Source organism: Penicillium citrinum, assembly GCF_028827155.1.
Source record: "Penicillium citrinum strain IBT 23319 chromosome Unknown utg000006l:1.0-3011923.0:1.0-3012962.0, whole genome shotgun sequence".
NCBI lineage: Eukaryota > Fungi > Ascomycota > Eurotiomycetes > Eurotiales > Aspergillaceae > Penicillium > Penicillium citrinum.
In genome coordinates this window covers 818,544-845,145 of record NW_026622691.1, presented here as the reverse complement: position 1 = coordinate 845,145, position 26,602 = coordinate 818,544, and the positions used below count along the sequence as shown (strand labels likewise).

Here is a 26,602-nt window from a genome sequence, read left to right as displayed (position 1 = left end):
CAATCCTCGATGCCCACTTGGAGCTCTGCTCTTGACAAATGTCTTCCCCCGTCATTTAAAACGTCAGATCAAAATTAGATTGCAGGGTGCTCTTTTGGTTCTTGTTCGCGCGAGTCATGTAGATCGTAGCTTCGGGATATAGATGGGCGTGGGTCAAGTGGGTCGAGATCTGAAGATACCAGAGATTTGCAATCGCTTCACGCGAATGGATCAGACAATCTCGGGCCGGCACGAGATAAGATGTGGCACCCGAAAGAAAAATAAATAGCATCTCAGAAAAATGAAGCATCTATTCTTCTTCATAGTTGACCTCTTGTTCGTCCTTGGGCTCCCTCGGTTCCTGAGCCTCGTGGTACTGAATAGCATCATCGATATGACTCAAGATACCAGCAACGCTATCCTCGTCCGAGACATCCAACTGTAAGAAAGACACCATGCTAAAGTCATCAATCAACTGTGCGACAGCACGGTTAAGTTGCTTGAATGACCCGCCGCTCATCAGGGCATCCGCAGCCATCGGGTTCGCGCCGACGGTAAGATCTTCCTCGTCATTTTGCAATAATTGTACGTCCACGTTGGCAAAGCGTCTCAATTCTCGTCTCGTCACCATATCCCGGACTTGATCCATCTTGCTAAGAATATTGACGTGCGGAATCTCGAGCATCAGCATTGCAGACATAGCGCTCAGGGTACCGGCGAAAAATTTGGCTTTGTCGATGACGAAAGTACTTTCGAGGAGATATGCGGCGCAGAGATTGATATTGAGGGGACCTTGACGGGAGAGAAATTGTGTTAAAGATGGGAGGAGAGGAATATGTGTGTAGAGCTCGATTTGGCCGGGCATGTCGAAGATAATGAGGTATTCTTCGCTTAATGGGTCGAGAGCTTCGGAGAGAAATTCGAGATTTTGAAGGAGAAACTCAAAGCAGTAGATTAAGCCTCCATTTGGACCTAGACCCAATTCTTCCATGACATCTTCCAGCGTGATCAACTCGCGAATGTCGAGGTCCGGTGCGTAGGCGAAGTTCTCTGCGGCGGGGTCGAGATTGACGTAGAAGCAGCTGCGACGAGTACTTTGACAATGTTGGATTAAAGAATTGCTGAAAGTAGTCTTACCGGCCCCGGCAGGGCCCATTACCAAAACACCGAACTTCGACATGGCTTCTGTGGTGGGGAGTGTAGCTTATCCAGAAAAAAGGCCCGAATAGCTTTGCTTAGTGGAGGGAGGAATTTGTCGGAGGCCTGATTGTTATCGGCTTATCGGGGGAACCGGTAACTGCGAGAGCCATGTCTGCCGAATGTAAACAGTGCAAACATAACAAATAGTGTAAATATTGTTAGATTCTGCCATATTATCACCTTCACCGCCCGATATTGCGCCATCGGACCCCCGAAGAAGTTCCGGTATGGCAGGCGGTGCCTTGCAGGGATTGAGTCGGGCGGTACACAAAGAGTACCCACTTTTTGACTGGCAGAAGATTGTCCAATTCGGTACCTGCAATGTACTCGCTTTTCGCTGGGCCCGAAAAAGTAAAACCCCACCACTTTTCCCCCCCCTTCTCTTCTTTCCTTCTCTCATCCTCCCCTCTTTTCCCTCTTTTCTCTCTTCTCCTCTCATCTCTCTAGACTTTTACCCTCAAGTCATTCACATCTTTCACAATGGGTTCCCTTGCAAACGGTTCGCAGCCTACTTTCCTTTTCACCTCCGAGTCCGTTGGTGAGGGTCATCCCGATAAGATTGCGTGAGTTTTTTTTCTTATTTTTCCCGTCTTCCCGAATTGAGGGAGAACTGCCCCTGATTGAGGCTGCGCTCTCTTTCTACTTTCCCTCTGTCCATATGCTAATCATAAACCTCTGTTTTACAGCGACCAGGTCTCCGATGCCATCCTCGATGCCTGCCTGGCGGAGGACCCCCTCTCTAAGGTCGCTTGTGAGACCGCCACCAAGACTGGTAGGTTCCATTGCGATTCGTCTGACATGCATGAATTGAATCTAACACGTTGCCCCTTACAGGTATGATTATGGTCTTCGGTGAGATTACCACCAAGGCCAACCTGGACTACCAGAAGATCATTCGTGGCGCTATCAAGGACATCGGCTACGATGCCTCCGAGAAGGGCTTCGACTACAAGACTTGCAACGTCTTGGTTGCCATTGAGCAACAGTCCCCCGACATTGCTCAGGGTCTTCACTACGAGGAGGCTCTTGAGAAGCTCGGTGCCGGTGACCAGGGTATCATGTTCGGATATGCCACTGACGAGTCCCCTGAGCTCCTGCCCCTCACTATCCTGTACTCTCACAAGCTCAACGCTGCCATGAAGGCTGCCCGTCAGGATGGCTCCATCCCCTGGTTGTTGCCCGACACCAAGACTCAAGTCACCATTGAGTACGCCCACGATGGTGGTGCCGTCAAGCCCCTGCGTGTCGACACCGTCGTCATCTCCGCTCAGCACACTGACGATGTCTCCACTGAGGAGCTCCGTGCTGTCCTCAAGGAGAAGATCGTTCGCAAGGTTATCCCCGCTAACCTTTTGGATGACCGCACTGTCTACCACATGCAGCCCTCTGGCCGCTTCGTCATCGGTGGTCCCCAGGGTGACGCTGGTCTGACTGGTCGTAAGATCATTGTCGACACCTACGGTGGTTGGGGTGCCCACGGTGGTGGTGCTTTCTCCGGAAAGGACTACTCCAAGGTCGACCGTTCCGCTGCTTACGTTGCCCGTTGGATCGCCAAGTCCCTGGTCAACGCCGGTCTGGCCCGCCGTGCCCTTGTCCAGCTCTCCTACGCCATTGGTGTCGCTGAGCCCCTCTCCCTCTTCGTTGAGACCTACGGTACCTCCAGCAAGTCCTCCGAGGAGCTGGTCCAGATCATCCGCAACAACTTCGATCTCCGTCCTGGTGTCATTGTTAAGGACCTGGACCTGGCCAAGCCCATCTACTCCCAGACCGCCAAGAACGGTCACTTCACCAACCAGAGCTTCAGCTGGGAGCAGCCTAAGGCTCTTAAGTTCTAAACGGATCCCTCCGTCCGGTGACCCCGGAGACGTTTTGACGACTGTGATGAGTTTGCTTTGTTTTCAACAACTCAAAGCACGTGCATAGACATATACACAAAAAGAACAAAACCCTATAAAAGCTTGGTTTCTTGATCTGGAATCAATCTACCACTTGTTTCATTATCTGCATGGTCGCCCTGAAGAAGACGGGCCTTACGGCGAAGACAAAATTCAACATGATACCACTTTCATCGGCTGGGACGGATTTGTTTTGGCGTTTGTTTTCGGAGCGAAAGTTCTTCAACACCCATATCACCTTCAACGGCCCCCCATACCTCCTCCTTTACCCCCAAAGTAACGATGCTTCTGCATGTCAGCCTTGCATTTCGATTTATTGCTTAACCTTTCCGGGGGGCTTCGGCCTGACAGGTTCTTAGATGAATATTCTGATATTATCTGAGGACTTGCGGGATTAAGGTCGCTAATCTAAACATTAGCAAATTAATATTAAATTTATGAATTTAAAAAAAAAATCGTCCTTTTAGTAGATGTAAAGAGGTAGTCATACATAATAGCACAGCTATCGAAATCTCATATTCAGTACCGCTGCCAATGTGAGGTTGATTGCATGAAATTTTATCCTTCGCCCCGCAGATAACTAGATGGTATATCTACCACAACCTCAGCGTCCCAGCGAATAACTTCCACTCATGGTTATGGAAATCGACACGTGCTAATGTAAAAGATCTCTTAAAGTGATAATTATCCACATGCAGAATCTCGTTTGCCCTCATAAACTACGACTAAACTTGGAACTTCCAATGTGATTAGTAGTCTGAAGGCTTAGTATAGTTCGAATGACTACTAATCTAAGCGGCTCCAGTCCCTCTACAAATTATTTATAAGTCCAATTTGTGATAGATCTAACTCTGTCTAGAATCACTTAAATTGAATACAATATCTTTCCCTAAAATAATACTATTTCGAAAGGAATTACTGTACTCTTCCACTGTAATTCGAGCAAAGGCGGAGTGGAGTGTATTGACCGCGACGCGTGACGCCAACAAGTTACCCGCGCCGCGCTCCTTCACCTCCACCTCCACCATACAATCATTGCATGTGCATTTCATGGTTACAGCGTTCCGTTCTTGATTTGTCTTTATGATCAAAATGCACACTCTTACCTAGATGCTACAATGACTGCGCAAGCACTACCAGGTATCCTGGACCCTCTTAGTTCCTCGGCACTGAACAAACTCGAAGCGGTCCAACAATCAACCAAGAAGCGGAAATTCGAACCAGATACTGCTGCGGGCCAGCTTTCAACGACTTCAATCGTGATTCGTGTGAGTATTGCCTCCCTCACAGTAGGGTCACAGTGGTTACAACGGGTTCTGGTGGTGGTGATGGTAATGATATCCCTGGCTGACGGGCGTTGTACAGGCTCATGCCGCTTCATTATCGGATGAACCGTTGGTTCTCGATCCAATTACGGCTCTACCTCGTTCTCGATTTCCGATCTCATGGATTGATGATGTGCCGTCCTCCCGTTCGGACGTACAGTCCGGCGGACTGTTCGTGGCTGATATCCCCGCTTTAGAGAATGATTTGCGGGGACGGTTGGAACCTACGGTTTTGGTGGTGCGGTTGACTGTTGAAGGAGCAATGTATGTGGTTGAGAGGGTGAAGCGGGGGATCTATTCATTATCCAGACTTGCGAGGTGGGTTCACGAAGGTGATATTGTTGTTGCGGCGAAGGGGTGGCAGGGTTCCGGAGACATGGATTCGGATCTGGATGTGAATATGGAGACGGAAGATAATTGTGCCATCCTAGATCCGCTTAATTGGTGGCAATCTGCTAAAATCGAGGAACCTCCTTCGGATCTTGGGCTGGGCGACGAATTTGCTGGATTGCGCATGGATATGGTTTTTGGAGGGTCCCAGGCGGACGTTATACTTCCTGAACCTTCGTTTGTGGATGTTGTTCAGTCTCGCAGCCAGTCCGTTGCGCCAATCTCTCAGAGCGTTGACGTAGGCGATGTGCTCTACGCGCCATTAGAATCCCAGGTCAACACAGGTGGAATGGATATTGATCATCCTGCTAGCCCAACGGAGGATGCAAAGCAGACACCAGGCGAGCTATTGGAGGGTATGAGAGACCATTATCTGCAGGCTCTTTACATATCAAAGGTGGGTATTCGAAAAGGTTCTCGTTCGTTTGTGCTCACTAACACCCGGAGTAGACTTCCTTGGCCTATTTTGCAAAAGGTCCGCTGACCCGTTGTCGGACTGCTTTTCAAAACTCCGCGCCAGAAGATTCTCAATCACCGGCCGAACTTATTGATTATTACCGAGAAGCTATCCTTGCCGCCAAGAAGATGGATCTCAAATTCAAAGAATCTCTCCCAGCTGCTATGCGGGACGCGGTATTAGCAGTTTCCGATAATGAAGGTGCCTCGAAAACCAAGAAACGCAAGAGTAAGAAAAAGAAGCTCGGCAAGAATGGTTTGTACCCTGAAGAAGATGGCTTTATTCATAAATGGTGGAAGGATCGGAGCATGACAGAATCCGTTCATGAAGGTGCCCGAGAAGCAGAGACAAAGAAACAAATATCCGACTTGCGACTCCGTGAAACCCAACTTCAAATATTATTGATTCTAGAGGTCCTCTCCTTGGAATCGAATTCCCCCAAAGCTACAGAACAACCAAAGGATGGCGACATGGCCGGCGAGGCGAAAAGTGAGACTAAGAAGACCAGATCTAAAAAGCCTCAGGATCTCAATGTGCTACTTGAGTTACATCTCGATCGTCTTTGTATCTGGCACGCCGTCAGCATGGAAGAATCCACTGGCGTAGAATCGGCCAAGGCATCCTCATTCACCGAGAACCACATGTCTGGGAAGAAGGTTGAAAGCGATGCCGTCCGTGATTTTTGCACTGAAGTTATCATTCCATTCTATGCGTCAAGACTGCCTGATAAGTGCAAGCTTATCACCAGGAAATTTGGGGTGTCTGGTGGCATTTCTCCAGCTGCGAAGAAGTCCCAGTCATCGAGTAAAAGCCGCGTGGAGCCAGGCGCAGAAGTGAAACGCCAGCCCCCAGCACCAAAATCTAGACGCTCTCTGCAGCGAGTCCTTACAGATGAGAAGGCTGCAGCAGCTTCTCAAAGCAGAGCTCCCTCCTTGCACAGATCAAAAACAGCCCCTTCGAAACAGGACTCGAATCGTGATTCGATGGAACCTCTTTTGCCGAACTTAAGTGGCAGTATTCGTGGTGGCATTCAACAAGCGAAACGCCGAGAGAACCGCGAAGTTGATCTTCATGCTGCTGCACGCCAACATGAGACGAAGCTGCGCAAGGTTCAGATGCTCGTCGATCAGAAGAAAGAGCTCGATGCTGCGATCCATGCCTTACGGAAGCCAAACCGTGAACTTGTGGCTAAGGATATTGCCGATGACGCCGTGAAAAGAGTGTCCAGTGGAGGCAGTGCGCGTAAGCCAAAAAACCCGGTCCGCAATCCTTTCGGAGAGGGTGTCCAGGTTATGGCTACCCCTCGTGGAAATCGCAAGAGAGATGCCGTCGTTGGTCTTCCACCATTGCCTCGCAGTCTCGCGCCATCCCGCTCATTCGCTGGTGAAATGCCGGATCAATCACTGGCGGAGTCACCCGTCATGATTCCCTCGTCGAGTCGACGTGCGACTTCATTCTCTGGCCCCGACGCAAACATTTTCAGTTCACGCCGGACAACAACAGTCAGCGGCGTCAAACGGCCAGCTCCATCAACCGATCTTGGCTCTATCCAAGAAACCCCCACTCGCCCTTCTTCCAAAATCCTGTTTGATAATGCAAAGAATAATGGATCGACGGATGCGGACGATTTACTGTCAAAATCAAACAGAGGCAAGGGTCTCTTTCGAGTCCCTAATCTCCCAGCACCTCGCTCTGCAACTGATCCCACTACGGAGCCAATGGCCCCATCTACACCCATTTCATCACGGCATCAAGAGACAGAATTATGCGTCTCAGGCTCTTCGCCTTTCATAACTGACTCGGCTCAAAAAGCGCGCCCATCGGGTGTCATGGAAACACCACCGCAGAAGCAAAGACCTTCATTATCTGCTCGGTCTATTCCTTTCCAAATACCCATTCAAACGGTCTCTGCCAATCCCACTCGAAAAGAATCTCCTCCCGCTGTCATAAGCACGCCGGTTAAGGGAACTTCTACTGTACCAGTGACCCCAGACAAATCTCAATCAAAGTCCATTTACGAACAATTGGGCTGGGACGATGACGAGATGGATCTGTAAACCACCCCCACCCCATTTTTACCCATTATATTGCATGTGCATTTTGCATAGGCGTTCCTTTACTCTTTTGCATTCGCATCATATCCCTAATTTCCTTGCTGCTTTGGAGTTCTCGGGTATACCATTAGGCGGGATGCAGTCGTTATTATTGATGCATTTGGGATATACTTAGCTAGACATAGATATCCTTCACTATTGAAATAGCATACAAGCTTTTACTTTACTGAAACAGTGATTTATTGAATCTCACCGGTATCATTATTCTACAAGTGGGTTACGTGCTTTTTAGACGAGATCATCTGACTCTGTCCATTCAGGATCAGCGAGCCAATCTTCCCCACTGGATGCTATCTACAGCTTCCCCGGAGGAAAACACAAATACCCTTTTTAGGTTGGACTTTCAAAGTCAAACACAGAATCATATCTGAACCAGTAGTATATAATGACCACTACAGCCATAATAGAGGACCCGGCGCTCCAAAATACAAAAATCACACCGGTTCTTGATATACAAAGACAACCACAGTCAGACCAGCAACCTCCGACAACCTCGGCACAAACTCTTGAACCTCTCAACATTGAATCCGCACCAGATGCAGCGACCGTATACCCAACAGGCTCCAAACTTTGGTTTAGTATACTAGCAATATGCGTCATCCTCATTCTTGGAGGTCTAGACGCGAATATCGTCGCTACAGCCGTACCGAGCATCACCGACCACTTTCAGACCGTCGCCGATGTAGGATGGTATTCTTCTGCATTTCGACTATGCACTTGTGCATTCCAATTTGGGTTCGCGAAAATGTATAAGCTTTTCTCTATAAAGGCGATTTTCATCATGAGCAATGCTATATTTCTCGCTGGATCGTTGCTTTGCGCTACGGCTTCGTCATCTACTATGTTTATCGTCGGACGAGCTGTCACAGGCCTGGGATTCTCGGGTGAATTATCCGGATGCTTTGCAGCTGCCATTCATACTCTCCCGCTAAACAAAAGGCCAATGTTCATGGGTTTGATGGCTTGTGTGGAATCTATGGCGATTATTTCGGCCCCTATTGTTGGTGGTGCTTTAACGCAATCCTTAGGGTGGAGGTGGTGTTTCTGGTATGTGCTTCTGGCTTGAGTATTGTTCAAGCTAACTGTTCGTGTAGGATTAATCTTCCGATTGGTGGTTTATCGATGGCAGCTTTGTATTTCCTTTTCTCGGACCCGAGAGACGGAGAGGACGATGGCTTGACATTCTCTCAGAAGATAAGAGAACTTGATCTTGTCAGTAATTGCTTGTTTATTCCTTCGTTGACTGCGCTTTTTATTGCGCTTTCTTGGGCAGGCACAAAGTATCCCTGGTCAGATGGGAAGGTTATTGGCTTATTCGTTGTATTTGGTGTGCTACTCTCTGCCTTCATCTTCAATCAATATCGACGTGGTGACTCGGCAGCTCTTCCTTTCCGAATAGTTACGAAGAGAAGTGTGATCGCAGGGTTTATATTCACGACTTGCACTAATTCCATGACAAATCTTCTGGAATGGTACCTGCCAACTTACTATCAAGTTGTTCGCTCTCGAGTAAGGCTACCACAGAAATTATGCCGCAATAGCATCTACTGACACGTTTATCTTCTACCAGACTCCAAGTGAAAGTGGCTACTTGATGATCCCAATACTTGCAGGTATGATGCTCGGACTCTTATTTCAGGGCATTGGAACAACCAGTTTCGGATATTACGCCCCATTTATGATCTTCGGCTCGGTGTGTATGCCAATTGCCGCAGGATTAATGACAACATACAATCTCCACACATCCCTAACCCAAATTATCCTGTACTCAGGATTGGTGGGATTTAGCGGAGGAATTGGATTTCAAGGACCACAAGCCGCCGTACAGACAATGCTAAGCGCCTCGGATGTCAACCTTGGAATTGGTGTTATTTTGTTTGGACAGAGTATGGGCCCGGCGGTATTCATCGCTATCGGGCAGGTAATATTTGCAAATGAGCTTTCTTCTAGACTTGGAAATATTGTACCGGGATTAACGCCGGCTTTCATTGAAGAACATGGACTCAGTGACATTACAAAGGGAGTATCAAAAGAGCAATTAAATGAGGCCCTAAGTGGTATTGCCATGAGCCTAACGCGGACTTGGTATTTGACTGTTGCTCTGGGCTGCACAACGATAGTGGGGAGCCTTTTGGTTGAGTGGCGCTCGGTCAAGCAGAAGCAACAGTGAAGTCTTGCGTCTGAGGGTTGCTGGGATCGAGCCAGAAGCTGTCAAAAATGCTCTCTGAAGTCGTACTAAAGTGTGACCTACTATAATTAGTGCGTAGTGAGGTCCTTCTATTCATGGATTCAATATCGACTGAAGTTCAAGTTATTCGGAATTAGTGCCATCAGTTTTCTATATTCAAGCTTAGCCTTAACTTAAGCCTAAGCTTGAAAATAAAGATCGAACACAAGACACTTTATACAAAATAATGAATGCATATTATACATCGCACGGCAGGATTGTGGTATGCAGTAGTATGCCCAGATGATGGATGGATGTTGACTGATTTACTATACATTATGGCATATTTATGAGGTATTTACACGGATGAACTCAACTAGAGCTTTTCGGCCGTCAAGTTTCGTCGGGCCTTCGGTGTGCATAGCACCGGGCACCTCCATTCTTGAAATATTTAGGCCAAGATCTCGACCTATTTTCTCCAACTGCCCCGCCACATACGAGGGGATGACTTCATCATTCTCAGCGGAAAGAATGAATATCGGAGGGACAGGCGAAGCCCGATACTTCGAAACAAAATTGCTGTCTTGGTCTACAGCTTGTGTCGGGGTCTCTGACTTCCAAGCCGCAAGATGCTCGAGGGCTGTGGCGGTGCACCATGTGTTCCACGAAAATGGCCATAAATACCGATAGGGTAGCCATTTCTGTGGATACAAGCTGATCAACATATCCTTAATATTGGAAATAGGAGCTTCCATTACTAAACCGGATATCGGTGGCAGTACGTTCCCGCCTGGGGTTCGCTCTGTGGCTTGCACTTTCAAGTATTTCGAGAGGGCCGAGCTAGCCACGGCGGATCCAAGACTGTGCCCCCATAACACAATTTGAAGCTCGGTATTTGGCTTTGAATAGGAAGCTGAGACCCAGCGTAAGAAGGCCTGAGCATCGCGTTCAATCCCCGATTGAGATGCACTACCAGAAGATGTCCAATAGCCACGGTAAGATAGGGCAACAATAGTGTAATCAGCTTCACTACTGTTGTCTGGCAGGTCTGACCTATCACGAAGCGTTCTCAAGACTTGGGAAAGCAGAGGTAATCTCAGAGGAGTTGATCCGCCATTACCTTGAAAATAACAGATGACAACAGACTTCTTCTTTGGCTCCACAGTGACACGATCTTGATTGGTGGGAATCCGCCCTTCGCAGACCGCAAGCTCTGTGCCATCAAGACTCTTGATACGTTTTTCTTCCCACTGCACTGGTTTGCATTCTGCCAAATAATCGGATATCTTGTCAGATCTCGAGAATGGAGGAAGCCAACTGAGATATAAGAGCTTGTTCTGCATAACAATAATCCAGAAACATTTCCACGTCCACAAGCCTAAAAGAAGGCCAGTAAAAATTGCCGGTGGAAGCAAAGCAGGAGGGATAGCCTCAGTGAAGAGGGATCGAGAATGTCTGTTCCTTATGTATTCAAAGGCCGGTACCTTTGAGATTAAACATGTTTGTTTTCCTGTTTGGGCGCGAAAAGAGCTGTGGAGAATGTGTATGTGTTGCTGTGTTGGCCTTTTCACACACGCGTCAATGAACCGGCGTCCATTTCGCCGGAGGCTTGGCCCTCCCAGCATTAAGGTGGTTGGTCTTGAGTCCAATCCTGGATCATTTGAGACGTTTATAGGAGGAATGAGTTTAAAGACAAGGAAAATAAATTGCGGATGGGAAATATATATGACTCAGCAGTCACATGAGATCTGGAGGGCTTCACATACGACAAAATATGTCAAGTTAAAGTCAAGATGAAAGTGGTATACTCCGTGGAATACTGTAGATTTTCGAAGGATATTAGCTTCCTCTCGAGATTAATTACCTTAAAGATAATCAATACTGAACTATATGCCACTTCTCCCGAAGTTCTTATATGTTAGATGTGACCAGTAAACAATGAGGACGATCTCACGCATAAAACAGCCATCTGTAGTCACTATCATTCATTTCAACGATCTTCAATCATACTAGTATTATAGTATAATACTAGTGCAAAGATCTAAGATGCTCTATTGAGTTTGAAGGTGCTTCATCATCATCATCTTTCCAGCGCCTTAGAATGATCCCTAGAGTTAGGGGTGCTGTAAACTTGAATTGAATACCAAGACACTGTCCTGATTAGCGTATCCAGAATACTTCAGAATTCTTCAAATAACTATCTTAAAGGTCATAAATAATTCACCATACATCTAGCCATAAACGTAGGCTTCTCCTACTAGGCTATACTCGCTAACTCCGTTCAACTAGGCTAACGCTTTCCAGGCCACCCAATTCTCCGGGGCTACAGGAGAAAATATGCAATTTTACGTGGATGTCTGTGAATTAACTGATACCCGGTGAATATGGATGTTGATCAGAGGGGAAATTGTACAAGCACTACCATGTACTGGGGTCTCACTGGGGAAGCGAGGGCGTTTGCCGTCACCCTTGGAAGAGACCTAATACAGGATTACACTATGCTGAGTTTCAAACTAAACAAGCATGCGGCTTTCCTATTATTACTACCTGATTGTTTAAGATATTGCTTATTGCGAAGTACCGATTCATGCATAGGCCTTTTTTTTGGCTTGTTCTGGATTTCGCGTTAGGGCGGCCGTAAACTTCTGCGAGCGCAAGAAATGGAATCCTGTGACATATTCTCGTAAATGATAGCAGTCTAATTCGGCTTTTCTATTTTTGCTAGTCCATACCCTTAGGCACGCTCATCTACCGCCTGGGCAGATATTCTGGTCGATATTGTACCATGGTCAACACCTAAAGATGACCTGATGGAACCGCAATATGAACTATCCCTTTTGGTTAAGTTCACGTTTTAGAGTCAGCATCATAAAAATAGTCAGTTTTCTAAATCAATAGCATGATCTTCAAATTATTCGTCATAACAAGTATTGCCCGACATGAAAGACAGCTTTAAACAGCAAAGCGAACACGATATGAAAAGAATCGATCGCTATCTTTTCAAAAAGCGAGAACTTCCTTTGACTCAAGAGAAACTTTCCCTGCACGGGCTCGATCTTCATACGATGGATATTCGCCACTGGAGCGACCCCGAAGGATGTTAAAAGCTATTTTCTACCACGACTTGATTCCCCAGACGTTGAGGATTCCTATGACTTACGCGAATCACCATTCTTGAGATGGGGAAGTTTGTTGGATTATCCAAATTATAAAGACCCTATCGTTTTCAAAACGTGGAAATATTCCCTACCATTTGAAGTAATTCAGGACCTCATATATCATTCAAAGTTAATTTCGGGGTTGGATACAGACCGGTAGCTATTTCATCTAACCTTTATTCCAACAAGAATCTCACGCTAAACGGGGCTTTTTACATCGAGTAAGATGGTACCGGATAATACTGGATGGTAAGTTTTATTTTTGTTTTTTTATTTTTTTAATTGAATCGACTTATAGCTCAAGAATCTGATCTCTTTTATTATTAATAGAAGGTCAGACAATTAAAAGTCCAGATACAATCACATCGATGGCTGCTAGGTCTCTTGCAGGCAAGCTCAGATGGGTTCTAAGCGCGAAGCCAGTTTACAAGTGAGTGTCAATCCGATTAATGGCAGAATTCTCCTCATTCAATTGATGCCTTCTAGTGGTATCAAAGAGTTTTACGCTCTCTTCAATTTTCTTAGAATCCGCCAGAGCATGGTTCTCGACAATTTCTTCTTCGTTTTCTGTGCGGTATGTGACAAAACCCTTCACCCGCGTTTTGATCATTATTGACATCAGATCATATTTGACTTTTAATAGAATTCCACCAAATCAAAAAATCGTTTAATCAGTGTGCTACGAAGGTTCATGTTCCAGAGGCTCCATCAGGATACGCTTTTCGGCCGCCCGATAGTTTCATTGCCTGCTTTCGTTATCAGAAAGCAGCATGTTATGTTCAGCCAGGCTGAAGAATTTATATTCGAAAAGGTCAATAGCTTTGTGGATGGCCTTGAAGGAGGCAGTACTGGTAGGCTTTCAGCAACTATAAATGGACATTCAAGATCACCGCTGATACATATTCCAAGGCACAAACGTTCCTAAAAAGCTGATCATCAGATCACTAGCCTGGGCGCGAATGTTGGCCAGCCATATCCTCACAGGACGCCACGCCGTGAAGCGTATTCTCGATGAACTTGATGACCTTGTAGACCATATACAGACTTTTGAAAGCAGTTTGACGGACGAAAATTTACGGTTGATCATGAGATTGCTTATGGAAGCATACAACGCGAGTGACCAACGAACTGAAATCATCGAAAAGCAAGAGAACAACCCTCATATCCGTCAACTACTCTCCGGGGATCTCGATGAGGCTGTTGAGCTGTTTCGCAGCAGAATGGACGAACATCAGTCAAAAGGCGAAACAGATAAACAAGCCAATCACCTTACGTGTGCTATATGTGGCGATCTACCCTCACAGGCATATATTTCAGCATGTAGCCATATATACTGCCTTGAATGTCTCTATGGGACGCTGCAAAGATGCGAGGGTCGTGAAGGCTATAAGATCAACTGTCCTGTATGCCGCATCAAATTCAGCTCCGCATCATACTGCCCTCACATGACGGTACTTAATCGAACCACAGATGAATTCTTTACTACCGATTCAGTGGTGCAGCCTAGGAAGAGGCGGGTCAGTTCTGGAAACAGAGCTCAGGGCTCCGATCTATCACCCAATAAGCGAAGAAAAGCCAAAGGAGGTGTTATGTTTTTGTGTCAGAGTTTTGATCGATCTCAGGCTGACAGAAAGGCTACGGATGGGTGGATTGAACATGTTGGGCGCGAGATGGCCAGTGCGAAGCTGAGTGCTTCCCATAAACTGATGAAGCGATGGATAGAAGATGATCCAACGTGCAAAGTTGTGGTTTTTACTGGGTTTATTAGCACAATGCGGCTTCTCGAGTTTATCTGTGATAAAGAAGGGTGGGAATGCACCAGAGTAGGAAGACCTCTTTCTAACCTAGAGTCTAGATTGTTCGACTCTGATACTGATACTGAGATACCGACTTCATTACTATTACAGCTTTCTGGGAAGGACACTCCAAGAGCACGCACAGCTAACATTGCGAGGTTCCAAAATGATACTAGCGTCAGGGTTATGATTGCGACTGAGGAAACTGGCGGAGTAGGTATTTGCCTAACCGCCGGCAATAAATGCATTGTCATCGACCCATGGTGGAATGAAGAGCGTGACCTGCAAGTGAGTCTTCGGAATGGGATAGAAGAGATCATTTTTTGGTTGATCGAAGGTTTTCTAACATCTTTGCTAGGCCGTTTACCGGGTGTATCGCATCGGCCAGACCCGTGAGGTAGAATGCGTTTTCCTTTGGGGAGAGTGCTCTATTGACCACAAGATTCGAGAGCTCCAAGAGTCCAAGACCAATGAGATCAAGAGTGTTTTTGGGCCGGCGGTTCTTCGGCAAAGATTTAGTAGGGATGAACTCAAGGATATATGGCTGACACAACTTGATTTGGAAGATATTGAGGCAATACAAGCTCTTCAGCAGGAGTGATCAACCGATTTCATATTTTTTCCAGAATTTCGCATTTTCTCCGAAGTTTCATGCTATCTACTTGTCATTTCTATACTGTCTTGTTTGTTTTTTTTTTTTTTTTGTTTTTTTTTTTTTTATTCTTCGTTTCCACTTTCTATCGTGGGGATCTCTCGCTTTCATTTTGCAAGTAAAGAGCTAGGAGCCAGTGCTATCCAAAGAGCAAATGGATTAGTGAACCTTGCCTTGCTTCTAAAGGCCTGAGGTACAAAATTTTTATATTGTTCAATAACGTGGAGGTTTTCATGAGGCAACTCGATTGGTGGCACTTAAATATTTGACCAGTACGCATCTCGATGAATTTGTTTGAGACCATGGAATAAGGCTATCTCAGGGGGTACCCAAAATTTGACGGTTTTAGTAACCAAAAGTGTCTCTAATGGAATGACCTTTTTCGCTTGTTCCATTTGAGCTTGTAACTTTTCGAGGTCTTTTGGCTGCGTAGCATCCATCTACTATAGTACGTGAAATATTTTCTCTATGTAAGTTAAATATATTGTACTCCAATATATTTAACTTATATAGTATCTAGCACATTTAAATACAATCAGAAAATAGTCTAGGTACTGTATATTTATTAGAGGTATCGTAACCAATACTATATTTAGGTGTATCATTTACATATAGAAAGATAGGAAGACACTCGTGTCTATTCACTGGTAACAGTCTTTCAGTCCTATTCACATTTTCTTCTGTTGTTTGTTGTAATTTTTTATCTACTGATATAAAGGTGGAGTGATACTACAATAATGAGGTTCGTATATTGGAGTTGCCTTAAATTAGAAATCGAATGTACAATATTGCTCAATATCAACATCATGCCCGTCCAAACTCCAGAGCAAATTTAAACTTCATATACGCCAAAAATCACATTACCATTTACGCCGACGGCTCAGTAATACTAGAAATGATATGTTCAAGCCAAGAACCAATCTTCAAACGCCAATCATCGCACATCACACATTTGTGCCCCAGCATCGACTAAGGTATCAGTACGGAATAAAGTCAAACTGCATCCGATCTGGAAAACAAGTTAGAAAATATATATCGGATGAGGAGTCTGTCAAGAGACATACCCAGAAAATGGCTCCAATCCTCATCTTCGCCAACTTTATTAGCCCAATACTGCTCCAAGAACTTCAGCGATTGCAATACATTCGGGACTCGAATGGTATCATGTAAAGATGCCAGTAATTGCCGCACAGTATCACGATCTTCACCCTGTGCTTCACATCCTGCAATGAATAGTGGTGTCGTCAACATCACCCAAGGGCTAAGGCCAGCAGATGGACCAATTTGAGCCGTGCATGCAAGAATCCGCTGAACAGATTGCTGCACGTACGCAGATGTAGCCGGTGTTTTGCGAAGCCGCCTATGAATCTGAATCAAAGCACTGTGCTGAAATGCTTCGTTGCAAAGCGCAAGATGCTGAATGCTATCCGGAGATAATCCCTCTGCAACACCAGGGTACAAAGAAGGCTGTGAACTAGCACCTCGATCCATAAGGTGCCTTATAGATGTCTCCAAACTCGCGGCTTCATCTTCAACACTGCCATCGACTTCACCTTCCACGAAACCAGGTCCATTCTTTTCTGCTTGGTGACTCCGCCAAGCCGCAGCACCGATCTGTCGGAAAACAGCCGCCAAATCCACCGTGAATCCCCAATAATCATCTAGATAGTCCGGTGACTCCTTGTGTCCTGGTTGATTGGACGAGGCAAAGTCAGATATATCACCGATGGGCGGCCCGTTGCCGGTTAATGCCGTGAGAGAGACGATAGACCAGTACCAACGATCTAAATATCTTCGAAACCCATTCGCTGAACGAGGAGATTCCTCTCCAGATACATCAGACGCTTTCATCAACGCCCTCGCGCCTTCAATATGCGCCCTCCATGAATTCGGGTTCAGCGCACCGGAGTGGATCTCCGCTAGACATAACGTTCGGGCTGTCGCCACCAACGCCTCCGAGTCCTTAGAGGAAGGGTTTTGCAGTTCCTTCCGAAAATGCTCCAAACTCAGTGCCATCAAACGGGCAATATCAGGCGCCGATTTGACGGATTCTGATTGATTGTGAAGGGCTTGAAGGTGGATTGCGGAGAGGGCGGAGGTAGCGTAGAGGAGGGAGGGCGTTTGAAGAGCCATGGGAACAATCATGCGGCAAATATCCCGCTGCATACCAGAATGACATGCTGTGATCTGTGATGCATCATTGATGAAGTGGTGTAATAATGACTTTTGGTCGTGTGATAGTGAGGAAAATGGATCGACGGGCTGCGTCAAAGCGAGATCTGATGCCGATGCCGATGCGGCTTGCGCCGATTTGGTAGTGTAGATGAATTCTCCAGGGGAGTACTCTATATACCTTTTGTTAGCGTATTTAAATCCCATTCAAATCATTCTCATAATCACAATACTGCGACATACCCAGCCTTTGCATATTACCCGTATCAACGCAGGCTCCAAATCGTGATCGCGAAAATGCCCGTCCACCCCACTGGAGCTGCATGGCATACTTGCACTGCACGCCTGCGGTCTGGCAACGACCGCAAATAGGACGTTTTTCGTCACATTTTTGGCGGCGCGCTTTACATCTTGTACAGCCGGTAAACGATCTCGACATGAGTGTGAGTGCTTGGGGGGGGGGAAGCGAGGTTGACGTTGGTGTGGAGTGGAGAGAAGAAAATCTGCGGGGAATTTGGCGGTTTCAGTCCCGCGTGGCAAAGTTGAGTTCCGGGGAAACTTGAGGGAGTCCGTTTTGATATTGGCGGTTTTATACAGCCAGGAACAAGCTGAGGAGATTTGGTAAGAGGAGATCGTCTCTTCTATATTAACTTTGAATTCTGTATCGGAAGTATCGTCGTTTCTGGTGGGAAAGATCTGGTAAGAGGGCATATCTCCAAGGGGTCCACACCGATCGACGGTGCTTTTTACTGGGCTATGCGGGCAGACATAAGGAAATCATTTGTTTCTAGTTGTAATTTTGAACATGGAGTCAATGAAAAGGCAAGAATACTGTCCCGAGAGAAAGATAATAGACAGGTATGCGCTATGGCAGAAATACAAGGTACATGCCGACAGAGAAGTATATGTTCAGCCCGCAGAGGAGCAAACCGCAAAATCCCGAAGAAAGAAAATCCCCCAAACCACACCTCATCTAGATGCATCATGCGTCGAAGGTATATCGGAGCCATTCTCCGACGGCTCGCAAACTTTCCCACCGTACTGATTCATCCTTGTCGGCCATCAACTCCATAACCCGTGCCTTCAGTCCCAACTTCTCGAGCTGTGTGCGTCGTTCAGGAAGCTCCTTTACCAAATGCCCCACGTCGTTACACGCAATGGCAAGAACTTGCTTGTCGTTGTCCCAGGTCTTCGATAGGATCTCGGCCAACTTCTTAGGTAGGGCGCCATTGGATTCATCCAAGATGCGACGGGCGTTGTCCTTCCAGAATGTGGGGTTCTTATGCGGGGGAGACCATCGGAGATGGCCAGACTGGACCTCAGCAGCATACTGATCAAAAGTAGTCTGTGTCTTGGTGTATTCATCCAGCATGGTGGATAGGGCATTGAGATCGTCAAGGAGATCGGGGTCTGTCAGGTGACGACCCGCAAGGTTGGTGAGGAGAGCAGGCAGTCGAACGAACACAGCAACGGGGAGAAGAGTTGTACGATTGCTGGAGAAGAGGTTATAGAGAGTAGCAAGGAGCAGACGGGTTGTCTTCTCCTTGGGTGAAAGACGGAGGAGTTGAGTGTAGAGTTGGATAATCTCATAGTTTCTGAGAGAAGTGAGTTAGCCATACCGCTTATAGACAGCACGCCTTCTGGATGAGCCACTTACTCTTGTAATTCTTCGCCTACCAGTTCACCTTCAAATGTGAGCTGCCACACCACCAAAAGGACGCGGTAAAGCAGTTGGAGGCCAATTCCACCCGCCAGTCCAGGCTCACTGCCACGTGTGCTGCTTCCAGATGAGCTTCCATTGTTCTCCTTGGTGCCAGCGGCAGTGCGCAGTGTCTGGACCAATGGGTCCATCGTTTCCTTTCGATGGGCCCAGAATATTTCGCGTGAGTGCTTCTTGCGAAGAAGCTCCGAGAATCCTTGTACTCCAATATCTTGCAGTCCGCTGTCTTGATTCTTGGCCAACGTGGAAAGATAAATGTACAGCTGTGGTAAAGCTTCTTGATCCCGAGCAGCGGGCTTAGAAGAGGCAGTTAAGCTATGCGACACTAACGCCGTGAGAAAGGTTGAGGTGAGTAAAGGAATGGGGTCTTCGGCGTTAGTCGAGTGGTGCAGGAAAGGTAAGAATGGCTTGTACGGTTCGGGGTGCGAGATGAGCGAGTCAGCCAAAGCAGGGGCATCTGGGATAATCCAAGCAGGTTAGAATCATTATCTTCTCCATGGCCGTAGCCTCATGGTGAGCCTTTGTATACCTTGAATCAAGTCCAACGCCAATACCAAGATATATTGAACGATATCGGTCCTCCGTGAAGCCGACTCCAAGACACTCTTCACCTGCGCACCTCCAGCAAGCAAGCTCGTATACCCCGGAAGGTCTGCTTCTATCGTCTGAATGCGCTGCTCCTTTCGCACCTTATCTACTGCCTTGATCTTTTTAAGATGGTCATCGGTGATGTTGCCCGCACGGACAGCCCCGTCCCAGGGAATTGGCCTGGCGCGAATATTATTCTGCAGAGAGCTGAGGTATGTTGGTGGCTCCAGAGACATAGCGGATGATTATGTCTGGAGTTAAGTCAAGGGTGAACTTATTTTGAAGTGGAAGATGTTCAAGGAGGGAGGGAGGGAGCTTCCTGGCGAGGATGACGGAAGCACGCCAAGACTCAACAGCCCGTCGCGGCTCCCACCGATTCTTGGCTTTTGCAACTTCACCTCCAACTTCACCTCACTCGCTCGTTCGCTTTCTTTTAGTCCTGGCTGTGATCTATTCGGAACTGGAAGTGTCTTCTTGCGAATGCGCTAGAATAATCTCTCTAGGTCGAGCTCTTCTTCGCACATTCTATCTCTTGTGCGACGTTCATATTGCAACGTGGTTATTTTGCCTTGTACTTCTAGCTCAACTTCGAATCTGACAATCCTTCGTTTACACCCTCTCGCCTCTTTTTTGTGTGTTTTTGAGGGCCAATCCAATCTCCCGAATTCGTCGATGGACTTTCCTTGATCGAAACAAGCAGCCCAATCGTTGTCCGTGTATTCGTCCGCCGATCTCATGCAATCCGAACACGAAGCATTTGCTGCTCAGTAGCCGAATCGTTGTCTCCTACATATTTCAAACCACCATGTCACAAAATTCGCAAGGACAGAAGCCGAAATGGGGCATGGGGAACTTTTTCCAACAAGCAGTGGCAGGCGTCGAGTCGCGACTAGACAATATCTTGATGGATGAAGAGGAAAGGCCCAAGAGTGCTCAGTCAAAGCCCAAAGATAGCGAATCTACTGGGTCATCGGCGCAACCACCGCTGTCACGGTCTCCTGCTGGCTGTATGGAATATACTATCCCGTCAATTATCGTCATAGACTAACAGATCTACCAGCGCTCTCACGTAGCTCGTCGAATGCGCGCAGGAACGATCGCCTTCAGGAACGCTTGGCGCGTGCTATGGTTAAGAATAATGCCCCTCGAAATTCGCAATCATCACCTAGTGGAGTCTCGTCGCCGAATGCAAGCCCCAGGCCAAGTAATGATGGACGACCGAGCCTGGAAATCGATGCAAATGTTGCGTCTTCTGCGGATGTCGCCGAGGGACCGAAAAGCTCCTCAATTGCAGAAGAAAAGATAGAATCGGAAGAAACAAATCCAAGGGTTAGTTCTGAAATGGGACCGAATAATCGCCAGTTAATGGATGTCGGGGCGGCAGAGACTCTCCCTCGTCCGTCTAACGATCCCGGCGAGCGTCTTTCGACCTCCGAAACAACCAGCGAAAAACCTACCGCCTCACAAGATGCCGACGCTCCCAGTAATCGCCCATCGGTGGAAAGTCTAAGGCCAAGTGTAGACATTCCGTCAGAGTCGCGTGCTAACGACGATCCAATTGAATCTCAACGCCAGGAGGAAATTCATGGTTACATCGAGCGTATAGATGCATTGCAATCAAAGCTCAAATATCTGGCCAAGGAAGCAGCGGAGTCTGCTAAGCAAGCCGCTGCGAATGCTTCTCTCGGCAGTGTCGAAAAGCAACTTCTGGAAAAGGATGAGAAAATCGCGTTACTGCTTGAAGAGGGGCAGAAGCTCTCAAAATCAGAAATGGATCACCGAACGGTGATTAGAAAGCTACGGCAACAGATCAATGATAACACCAAGGCTCAAACAGAAAATAAGAAGAAAACGGAAAAATTAGAAAGGGATTTGACCAGCTCAGAATCAAGGGCCAAACGCGCCGAGGCTGCTGAGAAGCGAGCAAATGACTCGCTGACGTCTCAGACCAAGGTGACCAAGGACCTTGAAGCTGTTACGAATGAACGGAATGCTCTCAGTCAAACTGTCCAAGAGATGAAGGCACAACTAAGTCGAGCTGTTGCCCGTGCAGAAACAGCCGAGTCAAAGGCCCAGTCAGATGCTTTGGAGCAGGAAAGGCGTCGAGCCAACGACCTCGAAGAGGAACTCTCAACCATTAAGATCGAGCGTGACATTTCCGAAGAAAAGGCTAAAAAGGAAATCAGCAGCCTAAATGAAAAGCTCGAGCAGGAGAAGGAGCGCGCGCGAATGCTAGAGGTCGAGCTGAAAGGCGAACAGTCTGTCTTGGAGAGCAAGATGGAGAGTCTTCGCTCCCGCGCTGAAGAAGCTTCGTCTGGAGCAACTGGCGAAACGCAGGCAAAGCTTTTGCGGCAAATCGAAACTCTTCAGACCCAGTATTCCGTGGCTAGTGATAACTGGCACACTCTTGAGGGTTCCCTTCTCGCCAGACTAGGTAACGTGGAGAAGGAACGTGACGATATGGCGCGGAGAGAGTCTGACCTGAGAAAGAAAATTCGGGAACTAGTAAGTCTTTATAATCTATCATATCTGCTGTATTGATTGCTCACTAAGATATTCTACAGAATTTGAAGACTAAGAAACTCGAAGAAGAGCTGGAGACAGCCAAGGAAACCGAGCATGAGTTGGGATGCAGGCTAGATGACCGCATGAAGGAGCTCCAGAAGCTGCAAAATAAGCTGGAGGCAATGACCGAAGACCTTTCCTCCGCCCAGAAGGATCTTTCTGAGCAGAGGAAAGTCTCGGATGCAACTTGGGCACAGAAGCTCGAGGAAGAACGTGCAAAATGGCGCGAACAGGTCAACAGTTTGCAACATCCTCGGGGCTTCTCACCCGTCCCATCCACGAGGCGATCTAGTAATCTCGATGCAGTGCAATCTGGCCTGTTAGATTATCGTCCCGCCAGTCGACGTTCTTCAACAATCCCATCTGCCGCTTCTCCAGATATTGGCACACCGCCGCGTCAAAACTCCTATCCAGCCTCAATCAACCAAGGCGTTATCTCCCCTCCTCTCAATAATACTTCAACAAACACCCCATCCATGATCATGGAAACACCCTCAATACATTTTGAGCCTGACGAGTTCTTTAATGGTGATCCTGCCACACCCTCCGCATACGGTGGCACCCAAGCTGCGGGATCTCGTGGTATCAACGACATCATCTCCGAGTCAACCGTTGGTGCAGGTCCCTCTGTCCAGCTAGTCGAACGAATGAGTGCTACTGTCCGTCGGTTAGAAAGTGAGCGCGCTGGTTCCAAGGACGAACTGCTTCGTGTTACCACTCAACGCGATGAAGCACGACAACAAGTCGTGGATCTGATGCGCGAACTCGAGGAAAAGAAAACTTCCGATACCCGGGTTGAAGAGCTAGAGGCTAAGCTCGCTGAAATCGATCAACGATATCTGACAACCCTTGAAATGCTTGGAGAGAAGAGCGAGCAGGTGGAGGAGCTTCAGGCTGATATCACCGATCTCAAGAAGATCTATCGCGAGCTGGTTGACAGCACTATGAAATAATGTTGAGACCTGTGAAGTGGCTTGCTTAGCAGCAGTAATGCGGTTATTTGCTAGATCAGGCTCATTTGCATCTTTTCTTTTTCAAATTTGTAAAATTTATTTTAGATTTGTATATAGCCAATTTCGTCAACGATCAGGATGATTAATTTACTACATGGAATATATCAATTTTCTTCTGAGGTTGGGATTTTTCGCCAGCCTAGACATCACCCTCACCAATCCGAACTCATATGTATTATCAAGATAACTCAGCCTCATTCCAATTCACGTAAAGTATGGTTAATCGCATCCACTTCGACAAGTTCACGACATCTCTGAGAATGATAGCCTTCCGTCTCTTGCTGCTGAGCAGTACCCATGTCATCATGTTCATTTCAGATCTAGCCTCGACTCGAGTCTTTTCATCTCTCGAGATTCTTTTGCGGAATCGCCAAAGCCAAAAATGGCCAGTATCAAGGGCATTCCTAAGCCCATTCCTAAGCCAGCCCCAAGCCTAACCACCTCTTTTGACCATTCGCTGAGGCTAGATCATAATGCAGTGGAATTGGATGTTGGTGTTGATTTCGTGGAAAAGTTTATTAATTGTGCGAGCTGAAATTATAGCAGTGTCCCAGACGAATGTTGATAAATTAGCGCCGCAGATTTGTTTTTCTCCGGTCCCGTTTCCACAAGTGAAAATGCCAAATTCGTTATTTGGACAGGCGAATATGTTAGACCAACTACTGGAGATCTCTATTCACATCAGAGTCCCGAACGAATATTTCCTATCAGGTTTGGCCCTTACCCTTGTGGCAGATATGTGGACAATCATCAACTGGCCAGGACAGACTTGCACAAGCTCCACGATATGCAGTGTTATATCTGGCAGTATAACACAGTTTATTGCTGAGGCATGTTTCGCCTATCGCGCAGCATACCTTGGTCTCTGGACATTGCTGATAATTGTATGGATCTACACTTCCATCTAGCCAGTAACAGCCGACTGCTTCACTGGGGGTTGTCAAAAAAAAAAAAGCATCTGGAGGAAAGGCCAGATCGGCACCATTCTCCTACTGAAAAAATATAGTTCAGGATGGGTTTTGTGGAGGAAAGCCATATGATAATCAGATGTAGGGTGGACTGTGTCTAAACATGTTGATGTTGAGTGAAAGTAGGCTACACCTGTGGCACATCGAGCACGTGGGGAAGCCCTAGCGAATAAGTTATCAGTTCCTTAATTCGTACGACCCATATATGCTGCAATGCTTTTTGTTTCAGAATTTAATCATAAGGTGCTTAGTGAGATGTTAGCAAGGTGCTGATATACGTCTCACATCCTAGCAGTTCCCATTTTCATCTGATTCAGAGTACTATCTTCAAATCATCATAATATTCCAGTTCTGGGGATGATCTATATAAGCTTGAAATCAATTTGGCCTTGTCTAGAGTGGCTAGTGCAAGGATTTTTCGAATTTGGATTCATCTCTATCAGATGCATCCAGAAAAGGGAAGGCAAGTTGTACACGCGCAGTCGGGGCTCTATTTGTCAATTAGATCCGACGAATATAAAGGGCAGAACAACATCCCTGGAGGTAAAAATAATGAGAGCCACTAGGTAACAAAGAAAAGATACAGTCGAAGGATTAGATCGACAAGATAATCGTTTCGGGCCATGACGATGCTCCGTTATCTCCGGTCTTTAAGTCCGTTCTGGTTGGACAAGCGTTTATATAAAGTACCTACTTTATAGGTATATTTGCTCGGTTTATCGCTCTTCTAAGCGCAACGGGATTCTTTTTAATACTATCAACATCTACAGAATCTACGATAGAAAAAAAAATTATGGCTAAACCCGTTATCCTCGTCACTGGTGGTAACCAAGGTCTTGGCCATGAAGCACTCAAAGATCTGGCCCGCCGAAATGCATACCACTTGATCGTGGCTGCCCGTACTCAAGAAAAAGCCAACGAAGCTGTCAAGGTTATCGCTTCTTAAACCGATGCAGACCTGACAGACTTCACGCCCGTTGCGATCGAGCTCACGCGAGACGAAACTATTCAGGCGGCCGCCGCCGTAGTCAAAGAGAAATTTGGCTATCTCGACGTCCTGGTAAACAACGCCGGCATCGCCCACTCCCCGAAGCCAAATGCTACTCTACGTGAGGACCTGCGTGACGTATACGAGACCAATGTTTTCGGTGTTGCCGTAATGAATGAGACATTCCTGCCACTATTGCGCGCCTCCACTTTCCCGCAGCGCCGTATTGTGACCGTCAGCAGTGGACTTGGTATGTTTGGCGTCGCGCTCACAGAAAGCTCGCCTTACAACGCGTGGAACTACAAGTTCCCCGTTTATCGCAGCAGTAAATCTGCTGTGAACATGATCTCGGCTGTGGATATGATTGCGTTACGGGATGAGAATATTTCGACGGTGCTAGTAGAACCGGGATACTGCCGTACCGCTTTTGGTGGATACAATGGACACAAGGACGCTGATGCCGGGGGTCGAGTGATTGCGAAGGCTGCAGTTGAAGGAGATAACAAGGATTTGTTCCTGAGGTTTGTTGATGACGAACACAAGCACGAAGAATTTGGATGGTAGATCCCATGTATTTAACATTGGTCCCAGCTCTAGTGTACGTGAGACAGAAAGCAAACAAACAAACAAACTAAAATCCACAATACGAATCTCAGGGAACCGGACCCCTCAACTGCTGCAGCACTCGAAGCATGTCGTCAGTGTGTTTTCGCAAGAAGATCGGCTTGCGGCTCCGAAAGGGCCGATCCCGTTGAAGACCCACTTCAGCTCCACTTTCCATACTTTTAGGGTTATCCGTGGTGCTGCTGACTCTATCTAGACGACTTACATAGCAATATATTTCTGGGGTATGTCTTTGAATATCCGACCTAGCCGTGACTAGTCGATCTACGGGATAGCCCAGCCGCATGCTTCACCAAGAACCCAGAGCAAGCTGGATAACGCTAAGGAGGGCTCCAGTCCAGTATCTTTGTAGTTCTATTTATGCTCCCAGGACGAACTAAATATCATGGATTATAAGGCCTGCCGGAAATAATGACACGGCCATTAAAGATAACTTATCATCAAATTCAGGAGAGAAATAAACTCCTGGTTCAGAGAACTCAATTTTGCCTATAACATACTGTGAAACGCCACGATTCTATCGGCAAATGGCCGCTCAAAATATTTTCGCAATACCCGCCTCCCCGCGCGAAAATCTCACCTCACTTGTTCATCCTTAGGAGCGCTAAAAAAGTTTTGATGAGTACGACTCATGGACTTGATCCGTTGCCTGTATATCGCAATTACCTCTTAATAGTTGTGTTATCACTGTATATAAATCAAGTGCCTCACCAGCCAGTGTTACCTTTCGCAACGAAGATAAAGTTTATTCCGGAAAGTCCGTTCGGTCCCTGAGGAAGATATCTAAACATAGAAAGCAAGACAAACGTGGACGACGCATTCGCAGTCATC

General features: G+C 46.9%; 10 protein-coding genes across 10 annotated transcripts; 6 read left to right on the top strand and 4 right to left on the bottom strand.

The window, feature by feature from the left end:
- Positions 1-289: 289 nt before the first annotated feature.
- On the bottom strand, positions 290-1,159 carry N7469_006843 (putative signal sequence-binding GTPase GPN3; the record flags this gene model as incomplete). Its single annotated transcript, XM_056645761.1, has 1 exon — positions 290-1,159. The coding sequence occupies one exon, from the start codon at positions 1,157-1,159 to the stop codon at positions 290-292; it is 870 nt and encodes a 289-aa protein (XP_056499202.1).
- A 456-nt stretch (positions 1,160-1,615) lies between these two features.
- N7469_006842 (S-adenosylmethionine synthetase) lies at positions 1,616-3,014 on the top strand (the record flags this gene model as incomplete). Its single annotated transcript, XM_056645760.1, has 3 exons — positions 1,616-1,742; positions 1,866-1,951; positions 2,014-3,014. The coding sequence occupies exons 1-3, from the start codon at positions 1,660-1,662 to the stop codon at positions 3,012-3,014; spliced, it is 1,170 nt and encodes a 389-aa protein (XP_056499201.1). The 5' UTR covers positions 1,616-1,659.
- Positions 3,015-4,192: 1,178 nt separating this feature from the next.
- N7469_006841 (uncharacterized protein) lies at positions 4,193-7,303 on the top strand (the record flags this gene model as incomplete). The annotated part of the gene is made up of 3 exons (XM_056645759.1): positions 4,193-4,342; positions 4,440-5,186; positions 5,240-7,303. The coding sequence occupies 3 exons, from the start codon at positions 4,193-4,195 to the stop codon at positions 7,301-7,303; spliced, it is 2,961 nt and encodes a 986-aa protein (XP_056499200.1).
- A 442-nt stretch (positions 7,304-7,745) lies between these two features.
- Positions 7,746-9,530, top strand: N7469_006840 (MDR family MFS transporter; the record flags this gene model as incomplete). Its single annotated transcript, XM_056645758.1, has 3 exons — positions 7,746-8,407; positions 8,455-8,869; positions 8,931-9,530. 3 exons carry the CDS (start codon positions 7,746-7,748, stop codon positions 9,528-9,530), a joined length of 1,677 nt encoding a protein of 558 aa, XP_056499199.1.
- Positions 9,531-9,874: 344 nt separating this feature from the next.
- On the bottom strand, positions 9,875-10,870 carry N7469_006839 (uncharacterized protein; the record flags this gene model as incomplete). Its single annotated transcript, XM_056645757.1, has 1 exon — positions 9,875-10,870. The coding sequence occupies one exon, from the start codon at positions 10,868-10,870 to the stop codon at positions 9,875-9,877; it is 996 nt and encodes a 331-aa protein (XP_056499198.1).
- Positions 10,871-12,911: 2,041 nt separating this feature from the next.
- On the top strand, positions 12,912-15,082 carry N7469_006838 (putative SNF2 family helicase; the record flags this gene model as incomplete). Its single annotated transcript, XM_056645756.1, has 7 exons — positions 12,912-12,934; positions 13,035-13,115; positions 13,211-13,259; positions 13,329-13,536; positions 13,634-14,508; positions 14,593-14,769; positions 14,840-15,082. 7 exons carry the CDS (start codon positions 12,912-12,914, stop codon positions 15,080-15,082), a joined length of 1,656 nt encoding a protein of 551 aa, XP_056499197.1.
- Positions 15,083-16,110: 1,028 nt separating this feature from the next.
- Positions 16,111-17,744, bottom strand: N7469_006837 (Zn(II)2Cys6 transcription factor; the record flags this gene model as incomplete). The annotated part of the gene is made up of 3 exons (XM_056645755.1): positions 16,111-16,142; positions 16,198-17,478; positions 17,549-17,744. The coding sequence occupies 3 exons, from the start codon at positions 17,742-17,744 to the stop codon at positions 16,111-16,113; spliced, it is 1,509 nt and encodes a 502-aa protein (XP_056499196.1).
- A 543-nt stretch (positions 17,745-18,287) lies between these two features.
- Positions 18,288-19,849, bottom strand: N7469_006836 (H(+)-transporting V1 sector ATPase subunit H; the record flags this gene model as incomplete). The annotated part of the gene is made up of 3 exons (XM_056645754.1): positions 18,288-18,900; positions 18,963-19,482; positions 19,555-19,849. The coding sequence occupies 3 exons, from the start codon at positions 19,847-19,849 to the stop codon at positions 18,288-18,290; spliced, it is 1,428 nt and encodes a 475-aa protein (XP_056499195.1).
- A 569-nt stretch (positions 19,850-20,418) lies between these two features.
- Positions 20,419-23,131, top strand: N7469_006835 (M protein repeat protein; the record flags this gene model as incomplete). The annotated part of the gene is made up of 3 exons (XM_056645753.1): positions 20,419-20,620; positions 20,674-22,118; positions 22,178-23,131. The coding sequence occupies 3 exons, from the start codon at positions 20,419-20,421 to the stop codon at positions 23,129-23,131; spliced, it is 2,601 nt and encodes an 866-aa protein (XP_056499194.1).
- Positions 23,132-24,952: 1,821 nt separating this feature from the next.
- On the top strand, positions 24,953-25,711 carry N7469_006834 (uncharacterized protein; the record flags this gene model as incomplete). Its single annotated transcript, XM_056645752.1, has 2 exons — positions 24,953-25,058; positions 25,116-25,711. The coding sequence occupies 2 exons, from the start codon at positions 24,953-24,955 to the stop codon at positions 25,709-25,711; spliced, it is 702 nt and encodes a 233-aa protein (XP_056499193.1).
- Positions 25,712-26,602: the final 891 nt, after the last annotated feature.